This window comes from Barbus barbus (genome assembly GCF_936440315.1).
Source record: "Barbus barbus genome assembly, chromosome: 2".
Lineage (NCBI taxonomy): Eukaryota > Metazoa > Chordata > Actinopteri > Cypriniformes > Cyprinidae > Barbus > Barbus barbus.
This window is the reverse complement of record NC_136730.1, coordinates 11,003,673-11,027,975: the sequence shown is the minus strand read 5'-3', so window position 1 is coordinate 11,027,975 and position 24,303 is coordinate 11,003,673. Positions and strand designations below refer to the sequence as shown.

Below are 24,303 nucleotides of genomic sequence, written 5' to 3'. Positions count from 1 at the left end.
TTTATTTCTTTCCAGAAATGAAAGGGTGAATTTTGAAGAATATTCAGTCTATTCTTATGAGCCAGCAACGTAAATATTTGTAAGAATAAGATTATGACTGTGTTTGACTGTATGCACTGTATTCCAAGCGTTCTGAAGCTATGCAGTTGCAACTTTGTGAGGAGTAGGCATAAAATAAAATGATTAATTGATAATGACTTGAAATCGAGAATCGGATCGGTTCGATATGTGACCTAGTCATTCAGATCAGCATTTTGAACTGGATCAACTGAACAATTTGTTCCTGAATCTTCCTTCATCAAACTTTAGGAGGGAAGTTATAGTAAGTTATAGCCTAAATGTATAGTAATGCATTTAAATAACATTTTAAATTCAGGTTTATTAATCACAAAACCATGGCTTTAGAAAGCTTTGAATACTGTGCACACACTGTATGTTTATCTCACTTTAATGGTGCTCTTTTTGTTGCTGTTGTCATTTTGTTGATTGACAGCCCCAGTCCCCTTTCGGTCTCACTGTATTGAAAAAGTTGCCTGGATATACTTCAGCAAAATCCTGCTCAGTCTCTAAAGTAAAAAAGTGTCGGAAGTTATTGCTTTTGGTGTTCCACTAAAGGGACTGTGTGAATTATCACACAGCTTTCATTTCTGGGTGAATATTCCTTGAAGGTCCCAGAACGTAAAATTGATTTTGTCTGGTTCTTTTTCTGTTTAGTAAGGAACACAGTTTAGGTTTTAATTTGCAGATACAAGGATAATTTTTTTTTGCCCTACAACACTGCTTTGTCTCGTTTTCATCGATCTCTCTCCTCAATTAGACTTCACCTACTGTTGTTTTCATCTTAGACCGAAGTCATCCCAAACCCAAAATTGAAATTTTCATAAGAATAAACGGTATCTAAACAAACATACTGTATATGAAGGTGAGATTGAAAAGAAATTGAAATGGATTTACTCCAAGTTCAGTGACGCAAAGTGGTTGGATACTGTAGTGTTGACGTCTTCAGTGGCGTCATTATGTGGTTCTGTAATGAGGCCGGGTTTGGCATTAAACCTTTTCAGTACTCATCCTTCACACATGTAAAAGTGTTTTTCTTTTCTGTGCAAAGATTCATCATCAGCATTGTGGTTAGCACATTAGCTACCGCAGAGCGTCTCGTTGTTAAACGCAGGGAAATTCTTTGGTGTACGTGCTAATTTGTTGTTCCATACGTTGCATTGCATTGTCACAATCTTAACACATTTATTTATTTAATTGTTTTTCTGACCAATCAGTCATGTCAGGTTTTTTTTGAGTGCATTCACCATTGGAAATCACAATGGAAATGCCATGCAATTTATTTCAACATCATTGAATGAATTCATTATGGCTCATCTTGAATATTGTGCCACGGTAGGCATGAAAGCAGTTGCTAAAGCATGGAAAATGTGATGTCAACTCACTTGACAGTGCAACATGGATATTTCTCTGGAAAGGTTATTGGTCTGTCTGTTTTTGCAGTTACTAAACTTAAAATGTCAAATTCATTGCCTACCATGGGTTTCCATAGTAACCATGGGTAGCCAGGTATGAATTTCTTTTTTTCGCTCCCCATCGTCTGTCAATGCCCTCTCTACCCCCCCACACACACCCGCAGGATATTTTTTTTATTTTTTTCCAAAATCTCTGCTTAATAATGCATGAGCTGAGGGAGACCTGTTATGTTTGGAAAGCTCGTGTTTGTTTTTCAGGCATAATTGATTAACCAGCTACTAATGTTTACTGGGATGAGAGTTGCTGAAATCGCGTTTGGTCTCGTACTGTATCGCGTATCTTGTCAGTGTGTGCACTTGCTTGGCCATTTGTAGTTGATAAACAGGAAAGTGGGTCCAGCTGAATTGAAATGATGATTTGTTGGATTGGTATAAAAAAAGGTTATTATACCGCGGCAGCGGTCGCGGCAGTTGTCGTGTGAAGCCCTCTTAGTGTGAAGACCAAAGAGTGTAAAGACCATGGACTCTACCGTGCGACTCCACCGGGCAGGGACACCGGCAAGGGATAGTAGTATCGCTTTTTATTTAATTTTTTCATTTATATGTTTATTATTGAAATGTTGTTATATGCATGTCAATTTTATTTCATTTCTTTATTTTCTTAAATATGTGGGTATATAGTATTTATAGAGTTGTAACTTTTTAGTTTTAGTTACTTTTTCTTATTTGTAAGTCGCTTTGGACAAAAGCGTCTGCTAAATGACAAAAGTAAAAGCAAGTAATGTCAAAACCTGCACGCACAGATTGGTTTCCAAAAGTCGAAATGCCTTACTTTTTAGTGGAGTCATGATATGTTTTCCAAAATATTCATCCTTCGCTTTGCCTCTTATAGAACTTTTAGAACCTAAAGTTCTTCTAAATTGCCCAGTAGCCTTAAAATATCCACCGTGGGAACATTCAAATCAGATCATGGATCCATTTCCAAAAAGTTGCTCTTAACTAGCCTTTTTTGCACCTGTGCACTTCATAAATTGCTTGACGCCCAGGCAAGAAACAACCCACATTGTCCCCCAAGCGGTTCCTTCACTGGTTTAGACATTTATATTTTTTTATTTTATTTTGGCAGCTGTGAGTTTTCTTCTTGGCCCGTCTGTAGGGAAGGTTCCGTGCAGCTGGAACCTCATCTTTTGGCCATCTTCATAAATCTGAATAAAACTTGCAGATGACCTCAGCAGAAAGAATAATGATAATAATCTTACGATGATGCGTGGAGATGCTCTTCACTAGAGTGTCACACTTCGTGGCTCGACTCCTGCTTGGTGCACCTGGAGTGTAGAAGCACGTCCTTAATGTAACATGTTCACGTACACCTGGGCTGGGACTATTGGGCTATTTGTGCTGTCTAATTTCCTCTAAATGTGTTTGGAAGGTTGGTGGACACTGAGAACGCGCTGCGATGTTGATTGATTGGCTGTGGTGATTCATCAATCCCCGGCTGAGAATAGACCGAGCCAGAATGAGACTCAAAATAAGTTAGAGAAATGGGAAAAGAGAACATTATGAGTGATGTGTAAGAAATGAAGACCTATAAAGGAACAGGAGAAATGGCATATATAAAAAAAAAAAGTGTTTAGAAAATTGGCAAGATGAGACTACAATTATGTAGCTGTTTTGAAGATAGATTTGGTGCGTGTGTGTGTGTGTGTGTATGTATGTGTGTGTGTATATATATGTATATATGTGTATATATATGAAAATACTCTGCCGTTCAAAGATTTGGGGTCAGTAAGATTTATAGAAAAAAATACTTATTCAGCATGGACTGACTGATCAAAAATGACAGCAAAGATATTTATAATAGAAAATATGCTTTTGTTTTGAACTTTTGGGAAAAATGCGTTAGTTTCCACAAATATAAAGCATTCAACGGTTTTCAGAATTGATAATACATGTTTCTTGAGCAGTAGGCCTAAATCAGTTACTTAGAATGATTTCTTAAGGATCATGTGACACTGAAGACTGGAGTAATGCTGCTGAAAATCAACTTCACAGGAACAAATTATAATTTTTAATTTATTAAAATGTTTCAATGTAACCTATAAGACAGTAAGCGCATACTCTTATTATTAGCTAAGCGGTCTAAATGTGATTTCTGGAGGGCTTGATTATCTTTTTTTTTTTTTATTTATGCTACCTGTTTATTGTGATTTCAGTGTTTACTGAATTGATTTAGTTTTTATGTGTATGTATGTGTGTATGTGTGTGTGTGTGTGTATATATATATATATGTGTGTGTATATGTATACGTGTGTGTGTGTATGTGTATATGTGTGTGTGTGTGTGTATATGTATATATGTGTGTGTGCGTGCGCGCTGCATTTTAAAAATCTTACTGACTTACTTAATCAATCATAAATGCACTTATTTAATATTGTATTGACACAACCTTTGTTAAATGCTTCGGTTGACCATTGCTGCTTTCAACAATTTTTCTCTGCAGGTTTGGCCTTCTGCTATTAAGGGAAGCTTCTAGTTATCTGTTGTTTTCCAGCATGTTTTCGGGCAAATGCTTCAGCTCTAGTGAACACTGCTGGCATGGGGTGTGCTTGTTTCTTAAGACTTTATAAACACGGACAAGCACTTTTTCTAACCAAAAGCTGTAAATGGGCTATAAAATTTTTTCGATGTCACGGGTGTCATCGAGTTTCTCTGAAACATCTCCTTTTAGACTTCTCCGTAATCATGCTCTCACACTTGCCCTTGTCCTTGTTTAGTTTGTAAGTGGTTGCTGGCGTATCTTAAGGTCAGGCTCATTACAAGATAAATTATGCTATTATAAACTGTTTTTGCACAGAGCTCCCTTTCAGTGCTGATTCTCATAGAAATGCAGGAACAGCTCTCCTCAATAAATGCTTTAGCAGTTTCATTCTTTACTCATTGTTTTGTCTGACAGCTTAACATTAAAAAAAGTGATGAGTGTAAATCAGCTTGATGCAAGTGGTGCTTGATTTGTACTTTTAATACCGTCGACCATGAGTTACTGTCTCTATACTTTCTAAAGTGTTTATGGTTTTTATAGTGTCAAACAGTTGCTGTGTCACTAGAATATATTACAGTGTGATATTTTTCAGTATTCTGTGGGTTTTAAGTCATAATTTGCCTTTCCACAAATTAAGGCTTTAAAAAGTCCTTAAATCAGAGCAGAAAGTCTTGCATTCATAAATGTATGGCCTTAAATGTTGAATGCACTGAAAATGAAAATCTTCCTCTGTTTTGGTCTTGTTTTACAATGCAACTGTATACACTCCTTTAAATCAAAATGCATATTCATGAGATTGCGGTTTTAGTCATAATCTTACCATTGTTGTTTTGCTTCATCAATTTATCTTCTTAAAACCTGCAGAAACTTTTTTTTTTTTTTCTCAATGCTGTTGGTAGATTTTGGAAGCTGGCAGAAAAATATCCAGATATCAGCTGGTGAATTGGCCTGGCCAATTATATTAATGCTTTATGGAAAAATTTGACTGATGCATGACATTGATGCACATCTATAGAGACTGATTTCAGTTGCAGAGACTAATTGCTCCATTTGCTTAATGAGTCAGATGGATTGTTCCCTTGATTTGTAATTGCTCTCAGAGCTAGCACATTTCCCACAGTAAATATCTGTTTCTCCTCCATCAGCTCTAGCTTATCTACAACTTACTGTTTCCATTTTATTATTCTACCTACTAGTTAAAGTTTCAACTGCTGAGCGTGTGTTTGCTTCCATTTAAAGAGAAGATAGCAAGGAACGTTAATGGTAGTTGGAAGGTGGAAGTTAATTTTAGATAATAGCACTGACCAGCAGATTCCCACACATTAGAGCTGTGTCATCTAGTCCAACCCCTAAGCGATGAATCAGACCGTGAGGTCAGATTCTTATGTCAGATAATGCCGTTATTATGTGGTTATTGCATGCTAGGCAAGGCAAGTTTATTTATTTAGCACATTTCATACACAGTGGTAATTCAAAGTGCTTTACATAAAAGAAAGTGAAATAGACTTTAAAAATCAGTAAAAACATGGAAATAAAAATAATAAAAACAAGGAATTTTAAAATGATATAGAAATTGATTTAAAATAAATTTAAAGAATGATTATACATAAAATTCATTGCAGTCAGTTCGGACATATAGCACAGTGCTCATTCAACAAATGCACAGTTAAACAGATGAGTTTTGAGTCTTGATTTAAATGTGGCTCATGTTTTAGCACATCTGCTATTGCATGCTAGCATTGCCTTCGCGCCTTGGCTAATGCTCAGGTAAATATCGTAAATACAAGATTTACAAAATTCTTTAATTACAGGTCATAGTCTAATTGCTCATAGTTGCAAGATCTCATTCCTCATTCCGTTTCTCATAAGCAGTCCTGAAAAAAGGGACATGTTTGAATAAAAAAAAGTTTATTTTATTTTAATCTTAACTTTTTTATTTTATTGTAATTTTCTTATTGTCCTTTTGTTATTTTATCTTGCTGTTTAACTTTTCATCTTATTTTATTTTATAAAACGATGACAATTAATCATGAGTTAAATCATTGAAGTCTATAATAAATTTGATTGTATTTTATTTTGTATTTTATTAAATTAAAATTACATCCTAGACTAAAGGTTAAGTTTTAACTAGAGTTCACTTTCTGTGAGTCATTGTTGGTTTTTAGTGATTTGAAAATTAAATAACTTTCAAACAAATTGATTTTTTTTTTTTGTTCCATTTAATTTTTTCATTTAGCATTTTGCTTACAATAACTTTAGTAACAGATGCTTAATGTGTTCAGAACTAGCTGATTTTCATGTTGGAATAATTTAAATAATAATTTGTGTTGGTGCTCACTACAAAAACATCTGCCTCTAATGCTTTAAAAGTAATGGGACACCTATCTGTAGCCAATTTGTGTTAAGTCTCTTAAGGAAGCAAATCATGCATTTTAAAGGGTTGCATGCAAATCGTGGGGCATGACAAACTATTGTATTTTTGGTAATTAAAGTAAATAATTACAAATATTTATTCTGGTGTAGTCTGGTCCGAAGAGTAGAGCTGGAATGTGTAGGTTGCTTCCAGACATAAGGAACAGATTTTGCAAAGGCATGCCAACTGTTTAACCAACACTGATATCATTTTCAGATGTGGATTGTAAATTTTAGTGTAGAAATAAGGTTTTTTTCTCCTCCGCATGCCTTTCCTCTCGCATGTTTCCAGGCAGTTGAGATGGTTGTCTGATGGTGGTCTGATATGACAAGGCCAGCATATCTCCATCTGCGCTCCTCTGCGCCCCGGAGCCGCTGGATTCAGGCCCGTCTGAGATTGATGCTCATCTTTTTAGGCCTCTTATCTTACACAATGAACCCATACTCATCCTCAGTCTATTTCCCTTTGTGACTAACAAAGCTCTCAGAGCTCTGAATGTGCTTATCACCCATCCCTCTTTTTGCTATCTCTCCTCGAGATCGATTCTTGTGTTATTTTCTGTCATTATCGTTCTCTCGTTAACCGCTAGCGAATGTTTCATCTCTTCATTCAGTCTGCCATCTCTTTGGCTTTTTGCTTTTAAGGTTTTTATTTTTAACCTTCTGTGTTTGATTTCTATGATTGTGATATTTACTTGGTCTCAAGTTGTCAAATTTGCTTTGTCAAGGGCTTATTGCCTCAATGGTTTGTTTGGGTGGAGATGTTTGCATCAACATGCTGTAATCCAGCCTGTATGCTGAGGATGTCATGGAAGAATAAATGTAGAGCCGTTGTTCTCGGTCTATCCTGACAGGGGTTCCTATTACATGTTACTTCCCTTTGAATAAAGAATGGCTTTGTTGCAGTGGGTGTTGTGAGTTTTTTTTTTTTTTTTTTTTTTTTTTTTTTTGTACCTTTTTGAATTTAGCATTTAAAGATGTAGTTCACCTTTGGGTTGGTCTGTATTTATTTTACTGCTGAAGGTTTCTTTAAACCTGTTCTGGTAAAATCAATGTTCTGGTCTTGCAAATGAGCATGTGTCTTGCTCTACAGCTGTTTTGATGTCTGCTAGATCTTTGCCTTTCTGTAGTCTGAATCTATAGCATGACCGCATGAACTCCGGCTCACTCCAGACATTTAGCTTTCATCAAACCGAGAGAGAAATCGATCTGCAGCAGTGCCTGTTTGATGCCTCTGGCCCTCTGGATGATCTTGTCATGTGTGATTGTGCAGTCGACTGACAGGAGAGTCAGTGTTCTCATTCAGTGTTACTTGTACTTGAGGCTGTTGGACATGTACAGCTGTCTGTGTTTCTCTTTTTGTCTATTTCTTCCATCTGGATCATTAAGGTCATGCCTGGGTCCACAGCTAGGCTTTGTAGCAGTGATCTTCAGTGGGGTCTCATTTGCGTTCATTTAAATTGTTACAGAAATAGACTTGTGAGCAAGCAATTGAATTAAACGTTGTGATAGTTCACCCAAACATTTTCATAATTTGCTCACCTCATATTGTTCAAAACTTTATATCATCTTTGTAACACGAAGCGATTTTGATATGGAAGTCAATAGGCTCTGATTTCTTCTGATTCCCTGCGTTCTTCAAAATATCTTGTTTTGCGTTTCAAATCAAAAAGAAAGTCATACAGGTTTTGAATGACATGAATGTGAGTAAATGTCAATTTTAGTTTTTGTATTTAACTCCCTTTGAGTAGTAAAAAATGGAGGTAGTTTTTATGAGTTCAGTTCAGTTTTATTAAGTTCATTTCCATATAATTTCAAACAGTTTGTTTTAAGTAATCAACGTTTATGGAAGTGTGGCATTTTATGTATTTTTTAAAAAAAATGCATACTTTTTAAATGTACGTAGTAATGTTACTGTAAAATACTGTTTATATTGGTGTGTTCTAGTGGTCGTTTAGTGAAAAACATGCTGGTTGTCTAACTACATTAAGATGTTTTGAATCTACAAAATGACTTGGTGAAAAAATGAACACACACACACCCAAAAGTTGAAGGGTTTTACTTACCAGCCCCCCCCCTCTTAAAGAAATCTGTAGGATGTTGTGAGCTAAATGTAGCCTTGTTTTTTTTTTCCCCCTCAGGTTTTTGGAGATTATTATCACTTCAGGCACCGCAGAGTGGTGAAAAGGTCTTTATCAGAGCACAGAGGAACACACATTCGTCTGCACACAGAACCTCAGGTATGTGTGAAATGTAGAATCCGGATCCGCCTCGGAACAGCCCTTTCCTGACATTTTTTTCCCCCAAACACACTCAAAGGCTATGTTGATAAATCCTTGACCAGATGAAGTAAAAAGCAAAAATACTGAAACCGTTGAGATCTGAATACATCTCAAAGAAAGTACAGAAATTTTACACTAAAAATAGCTGCTAAAAGCTGCTATTTAAGGCACTTTAGACAAAAATAGTGAAACCTAGAAAGGTACAGAATTTGGAGCATGAGATCTATATAATCTAATTCCGTTTGCTCAATTTATTTGCGAAATTTTAAGATTGCATGATTATCTTTTTTTGGGACCAACGTCGCCCTGTGAGTGGCAGCTTATGCCCACATTTGCAATCCTACACACTTTATAGTTTGTTTGTCTTTAAATTTGACGTTCAGTATTCGTGACTAGAAAATAAATGTAATTTTAGACTGTATGTCACGAGTTTTAATGAAAGGGTTGCAAAAAATGCAGACCTCCATAGAAAGCGAAACTATTCGTATAATATTTAGTTTGACTTCCTGAGATTGATAATTAACGTTTTATGAAGGTTAAACGCGTCATTCAGTATTCTTGTGGGACTTTCAGCTCCTAATTTGTACCGTATTCATGCAAAGTGCCTTGAAGCAAGTGAAGTTTGTTAAAGCAAGTTATTTGCATTGTGCTGATTTATGACACTTTTTGGGGTTATATGACTATTTTATATTTGCAGCATACCTCTTTTTTCAACTTCAGCTAAAAGGACACTGCATGTCTTTGGACGTTCGTTATTGCCCTCAATTTAAGTTTCTCTGTTTGTTCATTAGACCTTGTTTCATCAGGGACTTCAACTAAAGACCACTTTTGCAAAGTCTTTTTTTAAAGAAGCACCAGGACCAGCACACTCAATTTTCAGAAGCACCAGGACCAGCACACTCAATTTTCAAGTCATTCATTTTTGTTATTTCACCCATCATTCTTCAGTACTCTCTCCTTTCTAGTTTTTTCTCATCTTCTAAAGAATTGAGGGCAGACGTTTTCGGTTTGTCCAAAAAAAAATTCTCTTTTCCCAACTCTTTCTAGAAACCTTGCTGTTTTATGTTCTGATGTTTGACTTTTCTCCTCTGTTATTGTGAATCTTTCCGTTCGCACCCTCACATGCTGTTCTCGTGAAACCTGTATATCAAAACTCCTCAGTTTCTTCCCCTCTGCACCAAATAAAACTCTTTTGGTTTCTCTTGTCACTTGTTTGAAATACGAGCGTTTAAAGTTGAGTTGCTCACTATGCGTCAGCCTGACATCTGCGTACGTTCACTACAGCCTCAGCATTTGTTGCTTAACTGCTTTTCTGGTCCAGATGTTGAGTTCTGATGCGGCGTGAAACGCATACCCTGCAATTTTAATGCCAGAGGACTGCTTAGGGCTAGAAACCCCCTTAATGGAAATCACGGACTGGACCCGTATGGCCCATTACTCACTTTCTAGAGGGGGTTAAAAAGTCCATCTTGTAACATGGCTGCAGCGCCACGCTCCATCAGTGCGAATGGCCTCCAGGAGCAGAGCGACTTCCCTCGAGATGGTTGCTTTTGTTCGTGAGCGCTGAATGATTAGTCCTTGAGGTGCAATGATGCTAGTTGTCCTCTTAAATTTCATGCATTGTCAAAGACATCAGTCTTTTGGGAATTGCATCAGATATGCTGGAGGCTTTTTGTTTTATTTACTTTTTATTTTTTTTATACTCGTTTCTAAGTATAGACTGGAAGTCCTAGTTCCCATTTATTTTGCCATCTGTCAGATTATTTCAGTCATGTTGTATATTTAAAGGGGTCCTATACGATTTCATCTTTTTAACTTTTGTTGGTGTGTAATGTAGTCGTGCGCATAAACAACATCTGTGAAGTTACAAAGCTCAAAGTTCAATGCAAAGGGAGGAATTGTCTTTTAGCAGAGCATTGCCTACAGCGAACGGCTGGTAAGGGACTACAACAAAATTCCGGGTTAGTGACATTATAAACCCAGATAAACCCCGCCCACGGGAACAAGCAACGAATGGGGTGAGGCCATGCTGCGCTGCTTTAGAGAAGAGGAAGAAAACTGGGGTGCACGTAAAAATCTATTCATATACTGTATGAATCGCAATTCTGTGGAGTGCGGCGTGTCCTCGGGGGATCACGGATGGGCGAGTCTGCGGAGCGATTGGCTTCGCGGGGACGTCAGGTGGATCCTGTGTTTCGTCGGGGCCTGGGGTGTATGCTGGGTATAACTGGCTAGACCCCAGGGTTCTGCGATCACTTCAAAAGCGTGTGCTTCACACTTCCCCATAGTGATGCAGAATGTAAACAGGAAACCGCTAAATCCAGGGATTGCAAAGAATAGGAAGTGGGAGGTGTTTCAGACTGTCAATCATTCGTGAACAGTGTGGGACCCTAAGACTAAACCAAAGGGCCTTCTAGGTGGTCGTCTAAATATTAGAAGCATACGGTCTAAAAGTGAGCAAATACAGCATTTGTTACTGGATTCAAATCTGCATTTTTTGTTTTTAATGATTATCTGAAACCTGGCTTAATCAAAATGCTCAGTTAGCAGCTCTGAATATTCCTGGTTATAACATCTACAGGAAAGATGGGGAGGGATCAAAGAAGGGATGAGGAGTGACGGTTTATATAAAAAGTACATTAGTGTCTCAATTCAGTGGCCAAATTGTAATCTGTTAGAATGTTTAGCTCTCAGTTTCAGCCTTTCACCACAAATCTCCTTTGTCCTTGTTGTAATTTACAAGCCTCCCTCTGCAGATAACAGCTTTTATGGTAATTTTGAAAAGATGTTAAAAGCAATTTTGATAAATTTTCATTATGGGGGATTTTAACATCAATTGGGAGGACAAACCCTCTAGAAAAAAGCTCAAACAAGTCACAGACAGGTTTGATCTAACACAAGTTGTTCGTGGGCCAACAAGAATAACAAACTCTTCCAAGACACAAATCGATCTCATGTTTACCAATAGGCCAGAAAGAATTGTAAAATCATTCAATATTCGGACAACAATTTAACTCCTGTCACTAGAAAATGTTTCCATCCTTGTGCTAGAGAAAAAAAGAAATTACAATTCCTAAAAGTAAATATCAAAATTTTGTAGCTGCAGCTAATCAAATTCGATGGGAAGACATTTTATCTTTAGTCGATTATGAAAAATAATATTTCTAGAAACACTTGAGAGAACTAAAGAATTCACACAAAAAAATCATGCACACACAACACACAAACCCTGTACCCCGGATAAACCCAGATATCATAAAACTCATGAAGGAACGAGATCAAGCCCTAAAAATAGCAAATAAAAACAAATCCACTCCTAACAGAGGACGTTTCACCAAGCTGAGAAATAAAGTAAATACTCTATACACACCCATTTAAGAAAATACAGAAATTAAATAAAATTGACAAATGCATACAACAACATTTCAATAGTAAACGTATAAAGGAAAAAAATTATAATTTTGGTATGGATACAGTGATGCTCAAGGAGCTCAGTACAACAGTTACACGCCCCATTACCAAGATTATCAGTCTATTTCACAAAATATGTTCCCAAGTATTTGGAAATCAGCTGTTATTACTCCCGTTTTCAAAAGTGGAGATCCTCATTCCATGTCAAACTACAGACCCATCAGTATAGTGCCCATTGTGTCTAAAATTGCAGAGAAGCTGATAGTAAAACAAATGAACCATCTAAATACCACACCCTTTGCTCTCCACCCTATGCAGTTTGGCTTTAGAGCCATTTATTCCACCTAAACTACTATTTGCTGCTTTACTGAAAACATCAGAGCTTTGTTGGATCGAGGTGGGGTTGTTGGAGCTGTGTTCCTGGATCTTAAGAAGGCTTTCGACACTTAATAAAATCTTGCTGACAAAATTAAGCAGTTTTAACTTTTCCTTCGATGCACTTAAATGGATTGAGTCTTACCTCACTGACCGTTTCCAACATCAGAGTCCAGTCATTTAAATCAGTGGCTCTCAGTCTGTCCACCGGTCCTCAAGGATCAAATTTAGGACCATTGTTGTTCTCACTTTATATAAATGACCTCCCAGGGCTCCAGACAAAAAAATCGAGCAAGGAGCCATTGGTTCCTATAAAAGAAAAACTTAGGCGCCAAATTATTTTTTTAGGTGCCACAGAATAAAAGTGGTTTATTTTATTATCATTTTATTTTTCCCCCCTATTTTAACATTTCAATCATTTTGTCATGTGTTTGTCTTATCTTTTCTAGGCTTTATCAGCATTTTAATCCATCTTGTAGATGATCAGGTCGACCGGGGGACTAAGGTTCACTTAAAGTGTGAATTAAATGTCTTTTACAACTTGAAATATACAGTCACAAAGAATTGTTCGTTACACAGAATCTGTACCAATATCATGGACCATAAGCATCACTTGGCAACTGAGTGCAGTGCATCCTATAAATGTTGTCACGTCTTTCACACATTCAGTCTGTTTTTCTTCATTAGTAAAATGCAATTTTATAGGAGGAGTTGAATCATGTACAACAGAATAAGTAAAAATATTAATATGCAACAGCGCATAAATATAGCAAAACGCTCCTCTTTATAGTTATTTTTCTAGCTGACTGATGAGTTTATGGACACGGAGTGGTTATTCTGAGGTAAATGTATTACAATGCAATGTTTACAAGCTTTATACATTTCCTCAGTTTGAAACACTGAATGAGCCTTTACATAAAACATTTCAGTAAGTTGTACTATAGGCTTTCTTATTGCCTACCTTTTGATCATGTTCATTTCATACTATAGTAGTAAATCGAAATATATAATGGGTTCACTTGCTGCTTTAACTGAGGTGCTAAAGAGATCGCGCCTGAGCATTAAGTGCGATACTCTCCGCTCGCGCGATCCGGACGCATACACGGACCGTGTGGACGCGGGGTACTGGTGTTTATATTACCGAAAGTGTGCGCTTGTGGTCCGCATTAAAGAGCACCCAAACCGCATCATTTGAATTTCGTAGCATTTTAAAGCTGATACTTTGTTTATTAAAAAGACAGCACAAAGCTTTTTGCGATTACTGGATGGCAAGTGCGCTTCAAATAACAGGAAGTCCATGCATTAACAGAACACAGCATATAGACTAAGATCTCGATAAGAAGCCATATTAGTAATGATTATAAATGAGAATTGTTGACGATATTGCCAGTATCCACAGAGCTGACAGCTTTACCTGTTGAAGTTTGTTCAAGTTGTGCACGAAATAGACACGGCTTTTCTGCACTTGCACTTTGGGGCTGTTTACACCTGGTCACTTCATGCATTTTTTCCTGATCGGATAGCTATCTGATCCTGAAAAGACCAGGCGTAAATGCCGTCCGAAACGCATTCGAGACGGATATAAATCCAATCGCTCGAACCACTTCAGGAGGTGGTCTGGGCGAAACCGGACAAGTGTAAATGCATCTGGTTGTTGAAACCACATATGGTAATTTTACTCTTCCCATAATATTAAAATAAGACGTGTGAGTGTTTTATAGGCTATATGGCATGTTATAGTCAGATATGACAGCGCAATGCAACAAGCATCACCGCGGATGAGTAGCGGAGTATTTCTTCAGCAAGCGACGCGCAAACTGAATGAACCTGAAAGTAAGCCGCAGACGCTCAACACACAATCTTCTTCATTAAAAGTAGCGAGACTAGCCTATCTTTCCAGTGCTGATGCAGCGCGCTCTCTTGATATTGAAATTAGCTGATAATTAATAAAATTATCCATTGCTTTCATTGACGTGAACTCCGTTATATTTGCATATGAAGCGGGAATTGAAGAACGGATTTATATCCGTTTTGCGAAGACACATTTATGTGGCCAAGTGTAAATGGGGAAACGTTTTAACAAATCATCTAGATATCCGATCAGAGAAAATGCATGAAGTGACCAGGTGTAAACAGGCCCTTTCAGGTCTCTCTCACTGCGTTCAGCAGACTGTGTGCGGCAGAGACGAGGACTGTTTGAAACTCTTTTCCAGTAAAACTTTGATGCGCATCGTCTTATGTAAGTTTAATACGTGAACATAACAAAAGATGTGAGCGCAAAACAATCGGGAAAAAAGTCCTTTCATGCAAATTATATATAGTCGCCAGTGGCGACCTCAGCAAAAACTTCACTCGCAAATTAATATTTTTGGTCGCAAATGCGACCATTTTAGTCGCAGTTTGGAGCCCTGCCTCCTGTCTGTCTGCAAAGATGTTTCCGTGCAGATGTATACTGATGACACCGTAGTCTATGTTCATGGTAGTAATATCTCTCAGGTAGCTGAGAAGATCACTAACTCCATGGTCAATATTACAGCTTGGTTGAAGCATTCCTGCCTGCAGTTGAATACATCAAAAACAGTAGCAATGTTTTTGGCCAAGTCAAATAATAACTTCAGTGTTGAGCCAGATGTTTTTGTGTCAGGGGAAAGGCTGCAGATCATGTCAGAATACAAATATGTGGGGGTTTTAATTGATTCAAAGTTACTATTTAAATTGCATGTAAAAAGGGTCTGTAATCGAATCAAATTCAACCTCGGTAACTTTAGACGCATTCGCCATCAATTGTCCACACAGGCAGCAACAATGTACATGCACTCTTTGATCTTTTCACTGTTTACCTATTTGGTCACAAGCTAGTGTTACATCTTTGAAACCTCTGCAATCACTTTATAAACGAACTGTAAAAATTCTGGATAAGAAACCAAGCATTTCTCATCATTGTCCAATATTACAAAAATAGAGACTACTCAGCTGGGAAAATATGGTAAAATATGCAAATCTGTCTTGTTTATAAAATTATTCATGATCTATCATCCCCTCCTCTCCACCAGTTTGTCAACATCCGAACAGCTGATCATTGTAGAACCAGAGGTGCAGTGAGGGGAGATTGTATCATTCCCTTTAGGAAAAGTGTATTTGGCCAAACCGCTTTTTCTGTTCGAGCGGCTGCTGAGTGGAACCTCACCCCCCATAAATATCAGAAATCTAAACGCACACAGTACATTTAAGATCCAGTTAAAGAAATGGCTCGTTGATAATCAGAGCTGTCAACATTAGCTTACTACTAGACCTGCTGTCGCTGCCCCCTGCTGGTTTCTTGCTTTGTGTGTGTGTGTGTGTGTGTGTGTGTGTGTGTGTGTTCATTCATGTATTTGTTTGTTTGTCTGATTGTTGGTCTGTTATGTTTCTATTGTACATCTTAGCTTTTATAGGATTTTTTACTAAATGTATTGTAATTGTTATACAAATATGTAATTTTACTCTTTTTAGGGTGACTTTTACCATCTGTCTAGGGACTGCAGGTGAAAAATAGCCTTCTGGCTAACTCTGGCATATTGACAGAAGTGTTTATTAATATGCACTGTCCCTCTAATAAGTAAATAAATGATTCTAATGGATTCATAAGTTTCAAAATCAATGTTCTAAAGCAGCGGATCTCAATCCTGAAAAAATAGGCCTACCATTAAAAGCCGTGCTTGCGCAGGTTCTGCGCGATCCTCTTCACTAATGTCCTCTGTCTCTCATTCGGGCTCAAATTGATAAGCAATATAGACGATGATATTGTTTACAATACAACCGGAGTACATGCGGCTGAGGGGCGGGATGTTTAGATTGGGCAAAATGGCGCCGCTGTGTTCGGACGCCGTACAGGCCGCTCCGCTTAGATTTTGCTTCAATTTACTTTTTTACTTTTACTTTCTCTTTTTACACATTTCACGTCGGCACTGATCACCTATAACATAGAAACACTTTTGGACAATGGAAACCGCTACACCAACCTGTTCTAAGACACTTTAGCCACGAATCCAGAGTGGCCTCTGGAGATTCTTCGGAACGCAGAGATAAACAACAACCCCCCGAGGCGAAGGATCAAGAAACACCGCGGGAAACGCGCTGAGATTCGAGACAGACTCAGGAAAAGGGCTCACAGTCCCCTCTTCCGAGCATTCTGCTCGCAAATGTCCAATCCTTGGAGAATAAGATGGCATTATTCCTAAAGATATCCTATTCCTAAAATAAGAAATATCCCAATATATCGCCTTGCTTACAGTATTGCAATGTATCGCAATATATCGTATCGCAACCCCTGTATCGTGTTGCGTATCGTATCGCCAGATTCTTGCCAATACACAGCCCTGGTTTCTAACTTCTAGCCTGTTTTATACTCATGGTACTACGGCCTTGCTTCGCATTTGTGTATTTCTCATTTGTCAGTTGCTTTTTTATAAAAGTATACTTTTAGCTTAGCTTTTACACTTTTAGCTTAGCTTAGCATAGATCATTGAATCGGATTAGACCATTAGCATCTTGCTCAAAAATTGCCAAAGAGGCAATGATATTATGCAGCGCCTGAAAGTAGTCCCCAGCTATATCATAACTAGTTACCTAGCTGGGGACTACTTTCAGGCGCTGCATAATATCATTGCGCCTGCTGCACCCATGGTACGGCAGCAAAGCTCCTTGATTATTACGCCGGAATGAGAATATAGTTCCTAGCCATATCGGCCTTTAACTCTAGGGGAGTTGGAAAATGAGCCTATTTTCAAAAAAAGTGGAGTGTTCCTTTAACAGCCACTCACCAAGTGAACCAACACCCTTTGATTCTCCAATGATTGTGGAACTGTTATGTTCAAACTGAAAATCAGGAGAAAACATTTAATGGTGAGCAGTAGAATTGTCAAATTACAATTCCAGCCACGTATTTAAGATAAAAATGCAAATAAGAATGCAAAAACTGTGCATTCAAATTTAAGATGTGTAGTGAGCACTAGCAACCATTTTAATTTACATACTGTTGATAAAAATTTAGAAGGACATTTCTAGTATTTCAAATAATCCAGTAATAGTAAATATTGTAATTGCACCACTTGCTGAACACCGGTAAACTAAAGTACTTTTAATAGCAGTTTAATTCATTCACCAAAATTTGTCCTGTGTCCTTGAAGTTAAACAAATGCACAACATAAACATATTACAATTTATACAAATCTATCATGTAATTAACTGTACTGCTCGTGCTCACAAGTCACACTGAATTTGATCTTTTTGTTAATGTGACAATTAATCAAAGCAGTAAATCATTAAAGTAGTGTGCTCGTTTGTAACATTAGTATTTCATGAGATCAGGGTTTCACAACGAGCAGTTTTCACAATTTTGTTGATGCTTGTTTGAATTAATATATAAAATTTATGAATATTTGGTTCATTTTGTAATTCTTACAAGTTAAAATAATATTCAGTGCTATTTTGGCCAAACTAGAGTTGATTAAAGGGAGTCAATATTGTCATATCGTATTTACTAAATTTAAAGGATATTTTCAAAATACTAGACAAACTAGGACTAAAACAAATTTGAAAATTAACACTGGAACTGGATTAAATCTGTAATTTAAATCTTTTGGTTTCTTTAATTTTAGGAACTTCAGTTTAAAATCAAATGCACTTTAACAGCCATATTTGTTTTTACCAATATAACATGGTGGTCTTGTTTTGTTGTTTTTGTTTTTTGCACCATCTTGTGGACTGCTCATTTTAAAATCATCTAACTGAATACTGAATTTTTTTTTTTTTTTTTTTTTTTTTTTTTTTTTTTTTTTTAATCAGAGCATAATTATATTTCAGTGAAAAGTTCGTTTTTTCCAACTATTGACAGCCCTTGTGGGATTGCTTTGCAGTTGTCGTCACATTGTGTCTCTGCTCGTTTAGATGAGAAATTGACCTGTTTAATTTTGCAGCATCATCAGTGGTCACTGTCGCTCATAAGGCAGCAGAAGGTCGACTCCTTTAAAATGATTGACTTCTGGTCATTTGATGATGCAAATGACTATAACTGTGAAGGGAATCGCTCCTTGTGAAATGAAACTCGCAGTTGTGTGAAGAGGTTGCCCTTGTAAAGTGTGTCGGTCCTGTTGCCTGCCCTCTCAGCGGGTTCCAGTGGCATTTCCCCTCACTGCCCTGCTCCGCTTCCTGTTGTTGAATTCTTTCGCTCCCTTCAGCTTCAGAAAGGGCAATCTTTTGAGCCCAGTTTTATCACAAACAATAGTGACTATTGAAAAAATTTAGAATGCTAATTACTTTTTATACCACGCAGTCTTCATGCAGTTTTTTACATCAATTGTTTTCTAATAAAAAAACATGCGTGCAAGTTCCATGTTGTACTATGTCATGTAAATCTCATAAATGATATAAAGAAAGAAGCGTGTATTAGTCTTAATGGGTAGATAAATGTTTTCGGTGAATATGATTTAAGCAACGGACTTCATTATGTGCATTTCCAGTTAAGATATTCCAGATCACTTCCATCCGGACTCCATTTATAGTGAAGATTTTATCAAAACTCTGTTCTGTATCACTCGGTCCATCTTCATAGCTTCAGAAATCCATTTCGTATTTCTGAGTCCTTTTGGCAGCATTCATATTCTCTTTGAAACACATTTGGCTCAAGTCAAAACATCAGAGCTGTCATAGATGAAGCAACATCAGTCATGAGGTTATTCATTATGCATTGCATAGCCAACAGAGTACTGGCTCTAATTGAACTTGATTTCAGATGAGGTCGATCTTTAAAAGTTAGAAGCGCTTATGTGTGCTACTTTTTTAATTACCGTATTACTCTTGCTAATTAATCAACAGGGGGAAAAGTGATATAATGTTTAGACAACATGTCTAGTCCCAATAACTCAGCCTCAGATCTTAATGCAGCTTCCTATCCAACCCCCCTTTTGTGTGTGTGTGTGTGTGTGTGTGTTTCAGTCTTGAGTCTGAGCGATACCATCAGTGGGTTTTGCATGTTCAAAAAGATCTTAACAGTCTAAAAATATTTGCTTCAAACCTTAATGTTATTTGAAGCTCTTTTTAATTTATATTTTAATTTTTTTTTTATTTTTCAAAGATCTTTTCATACATAGCACAAATGATGTGGGTTAAATGCTATAGTTTTAATCTTGGGGTTAGGAATGTGAATAAATACCCAAAAGCCCAAGTTTAAGCAATATTAACTGTAATGCTAAACTAAAGTGTTGCAGGAAATTTTTGATTTTGTCAATCAAGTCAAACAAAGAACCTCTGACAACATTTACCTAAACTTTGAACAGCTGTTAGTACACACATGAATAGGTTGAATATTAACCAATTTACCTGAATAAAGCCGATATAGAGCATTTCTGTCAATTATATGATGATTTGCTGGTAAATTTCATTATGACTGCGTGACCTTGAGGGACGTTGAGTGGTGGGTCAAATGTGTCCTGGTTGTTCTTAAGGGCTGTGAACATTCCAACTGGCCTGTCATTCTTTTTCTGACCACTCACTTCACTTTCCTGTCACATGTCTGTCCATTTCATCCCCTAAAAGTCATTCTAGACAGTGAGCAGTGAGCTCTGGCATGAGCAGCGCTGAGCTGTCAATCACATAATGTGACACCGTTTGCGTTTTCTGCCCCGCTGCAGCAGTCACTGCCCCAGAGAAACGGCTTCCCGTCTTTCAACAGGCCTCTCTTTCTTTGTGTTAAGTGGAGGAGGATTGTGAGGAGACCGAGAACAGGACTGTGTGTGTCCGTCAGCAGCTTTCGTCAGCACATGAAATCAAAATTGACCATATTTACTATGATGTATTGTACAAATTTCATCATTGTTATTCTTTTGTCAGAATGCATCAACTTTCTCGTTTTCTGCTGACATTACCAAGGCTTCATGGCATGGGAAAATGATATTAAGCAATAAAATGCATTCTTATACTTCAGTGTTCATATTATTAGTGAAACTGAATATTGTATTTCACACAAGCACAATGTCATGTTCCAGAAGATTTTTAAATGCAGTTTCATGTATTTTTACCCATGTTTAATTGCTTTGTGCAGATTTGGTGCCATTATTATTACTGTTAATGTTCCATTGATTTTCATTAAAAGCTACCTATTTTGGATTTCATGGAAAGGAAACAGTGGAAACAAGTGGTTAACATATGTCTCTGACTGTTTGTTTCTCAAGGTAATGTGGGCGGAACAGCAGGTCGTGAAACAAAGAAAGAAGAGGGATATTTACTCTGAGCCGACCGATCCGAAGTTTGCACAGCAGTGGTACTTGGTGAGTAAATGGCTCATCTGTTTGTTTGTGCGCACGTGTGTTTGTGAAGTGTTTGTTCATTTGCAAGCATGATACCTCCCGCTCAGACCGGATGGTCTGGGTGGGCTGTTGTAATGTTCTGTTTGGATTCATAGGACTCTGTTCCTTTTGCCCCTATTAAATGGGACATTGTGTAACAGTGAACTTGTTGCCATTATGGTCATCCGGTGGAGCTTAATGTTTAATCAGCCAGTTGTGATTTGGCTCTTCGGAAACATTGTAGACGTGCTGGACTTCACTTTCTGTCAGTCTTTATGCATATCCTCTCCTGAGATAACAGTCCTTCTGTGTCACTGTTTTGAAGTGGCCATATTCGTTTGAAATAACACGACTGTTTATATGCACGATTTTATATGCAAAATCATTTCATTGTAATTGCAGATTTTGAATGTAGTGTTCATTTTCAACTCTGCAGATGAAAATACACATTTGCATGAGCAAAGAGCAGCATGTGGTGTCAAACTACCAAAATAGCAATAAAATATGAAGAAAAGCAATGCTGAGAAAGCGGCCGAGTCAGCTGACTAAACATGTGCATGACTGCCTGTTTGTTACTTGAAAAGACAATTAGAAGTGTCCCAATTCTGTCTTGCGTAAATATTAGCCTCATCTTCTAACTAGACATCTCTGGATGAGAGTATGTGCACAAACATTTCTCTCTTTGTTCAAAGTATGTTGTAAGTCCTGTTGTAAATGTAGTCTGGTTGAAAGGTATAAATGGCATTTATCTTTCTGTTATTATTCAAGATCTGCACTACCTCTTTTAATTGGATAGAAATTTCATATGGATTGCCTCAATTTATATCTTTTTCCCAATTGAGGTGTTTACAAAGTATTTTTCATATTGAGCTAATATTCAGATTATTAATGGATTCTTAGGCTGCATAGAAGTGTAGCTAATGTTGATGAGTTGCTCTCTGTCAAGGTTGGAAAGCTATGATTCAAGATGATAGTCGTACAATGCTTATGTATCAGCTCTGATACTCTAATATCGACCGTCAGGCTACAGACAATATTTACAATTTGTCATTGCTTCCTCACGGCCTCTTATCTCGATACTTTTACTATTAAGAAGACCATTGAGTTAATGTGCACTTTTTAAAGACTTAATGGTAATTTACAGGCCTGTTCAAGGCAACGAAGGAAAGAAAGAGTAAGAAAGAATTGAATTTAAGCATCTTTATTTAATAAAGATTAATCGCATAAAATAAAATTTTCTGAAATTTTAAACCATTTTATTAAAACCATATTCTTTCAAAAACAAGGCCCTTTCGCACTGCAGGAACCTCGTGACACAGACATGTGGGGGCGTATTTGAATGAGCCGTTTTAGGGGGCGTGGAGGAGTCTTACATTTTATAAAAAATATCTCTTTGGTTTTGAGACTTTAGTCTTTGCAGCTTTAGGGATGTTATCTATGCACAAACAGCTTGTAACACCCCAAAGAGAAAGGAAAGGAAAACTTGAAATCGCATCATATGACCCCTTTAAAAGCCTTGATTTGATCATAACTGTAAACACCCTTTCAACATTATACATTTTTTGCTCAATTGCTCAAAAGAAGGAAAGAGAGAGAGATAATAAATGAATGAATTTATGAATCTATTTATTTTTGCTTATTTATAAAATATTTATCGTATTAAATATATATTTATTGAAGTAGTTAAGAATCTCTATATCCTTCATATCTCATTTCTGAGAATCTTGCAGTGTAATGAGAATCGTTAATTTGTGTTTAGTCATTCCTCAGTCATTCTGCATTCAGTGGTGATTCACCAGACTCGGACGTTTCGTTCCAGCTAATGAACCAAGGAGACAATAGATTCACATTTTGGGAAAATGTCATGACTTTGGGGGAAAAAAAAACAATAAAATTGTAGTCTGAGCTCCAATTTCTCAGCGCATTTTTCCCCCTCTTCATGGCAGTGTTATCCATCATGTTTATCAGTAAAACGGTTAGAATCCACTCAATAACATTTCCGCTGAATGGAATGCAGAGAAAGTTTTGCTGCTATTGCAACAGTTGACCGAAGGTCGTCAGCGGCAATTTATCAACCTCTCAGCCATTATTACTGGACCTTTGAGGCGAGATTGCATCATTTTGCCTGATATAGGCTTAAGAAATATCCTGGGATTGCAAGTCAAACGAAGAGAACTGACAGTTTAAGCAGAAGAGTGTATAATTTTGGGGTCATCAGACCTGACAGCACCTTCCTGGCTTCAATTTCTCCCTGTGACCTCCCTGGGGAAGAGAGCAGTGATGCTGTGACCAAGAGGAAAGTCAAGAAGCCATGCAGCAAAATAAATTCAATTTTCTGCTCAGATAAATTCAGGTGGCCACGTTCATTTCTGCAGTGGAGTGACATGCATTTGGAGTGGGAGAGGGCAGATCTCTGTAGTCTGACAGTGGGTGGATGGTCAGCCTGACAGGGCTTCTGGCTTGGCTATAATCATTTCTCAAGACGTTTTTTTTTTTTTTTTTACAGTTATGTTCACCACGGCTGCATTTATTTGATCAAAAATACTGTAGAAACAGTAATATTGTGATGTATCATTACAATGTTAAAATATTTTTTATTTTATAATATGTAACTGTGTAATGTATTCCTGTGATGCAAAGCTGCATTTTCAGCATCATTACTCTTAAATGTCACATGATCCTTCAGAAATCATTCTAATATGCTGATTTGTTGCCCAATAAGCACGCACACATCATCAATATTTAAAACTTTTCTTCTCAACAAGGCCGCATTTATTTGATCAAAAATACAGTAAAAACAGTCACCCCCCCCCCCCCCCCCCCCACACACACACAAAGTACTAAGCAGCAAGAAATTTTCAACTGTGATAATGGGTGCTGAAAATTGCATTTTAAATCATTTTAAAACATTGCATTCAATTTTTATGTATTTTAAATTGTAAATTTATTTAAAATTTCTCATTAGCCATCACCATTAAATGTGTATTTTTAAATTTAAAATACTAGGATTTACCTGTAAATGTATTGAAATAAAGAAATGCATGACAAACTAGTTTAAGAGAACTTTTCACACCTTTCACACCTCCTCCAGGTATGAGTGCATACTATCCACCCTATCTGCCCTAAATAGTATCGAAAATTACTAATGTCACACAGAATTTAGGATGGATAGTGTGCACATTGGGACGCAGGCAATGATAGATTACCTTCCGCGCTGCGATGACGGCAAGAAGTTGGGATCAAACGATTAATTTGCGTTAAAATATTAATGCGTAAATTTTTAGATTAATCGCATGCGTTAACACGTTAACGGCAAAAAAATGTGTAACACAAAACCAATATAAACAGTACAGTAAAATCTCTATCAACACGAAGACGGCAAGCAAGCCATAAACTCCATACCTGAGGTTTGTCAGGGCACTGCTATAACGGAGACAGGAAATCGTGAAGGCATAATCTAGAGTTTCAGCATCTTTCATGCCTAGAAC

At 37.2% G+C, this 24,303-nt stretch overlaps 1 protein-coding gene across 2 annotated transcripts in view; it reads left to right on the top strand.

Annotated features, from left to right (window-relative positions):
• The window catches only part of LOC306882429 (furin-1-like), a 106,469-nt gene that overhangs the window by 38,823 nt on the left and 43,343 nt on the right, over window positions 1-24,303 (top strand). For both annotated transcript variants that reach the window (XM_079437037.1, XM_079437038.1), the window contains exons 3-4: window positions 8,565-8,663; window positions 20,702-20,797. In XM_079437037.1, coding sequence (XP_079293163.1) covers window positions 8,565-8,663; window positions 20,702-20,797 — 195 coding nt within the window. The remainder of the gene's footprint in view (window positions 1-8,564; window positions 8,664-20,701; window positions 20,798-24,303) is intronic.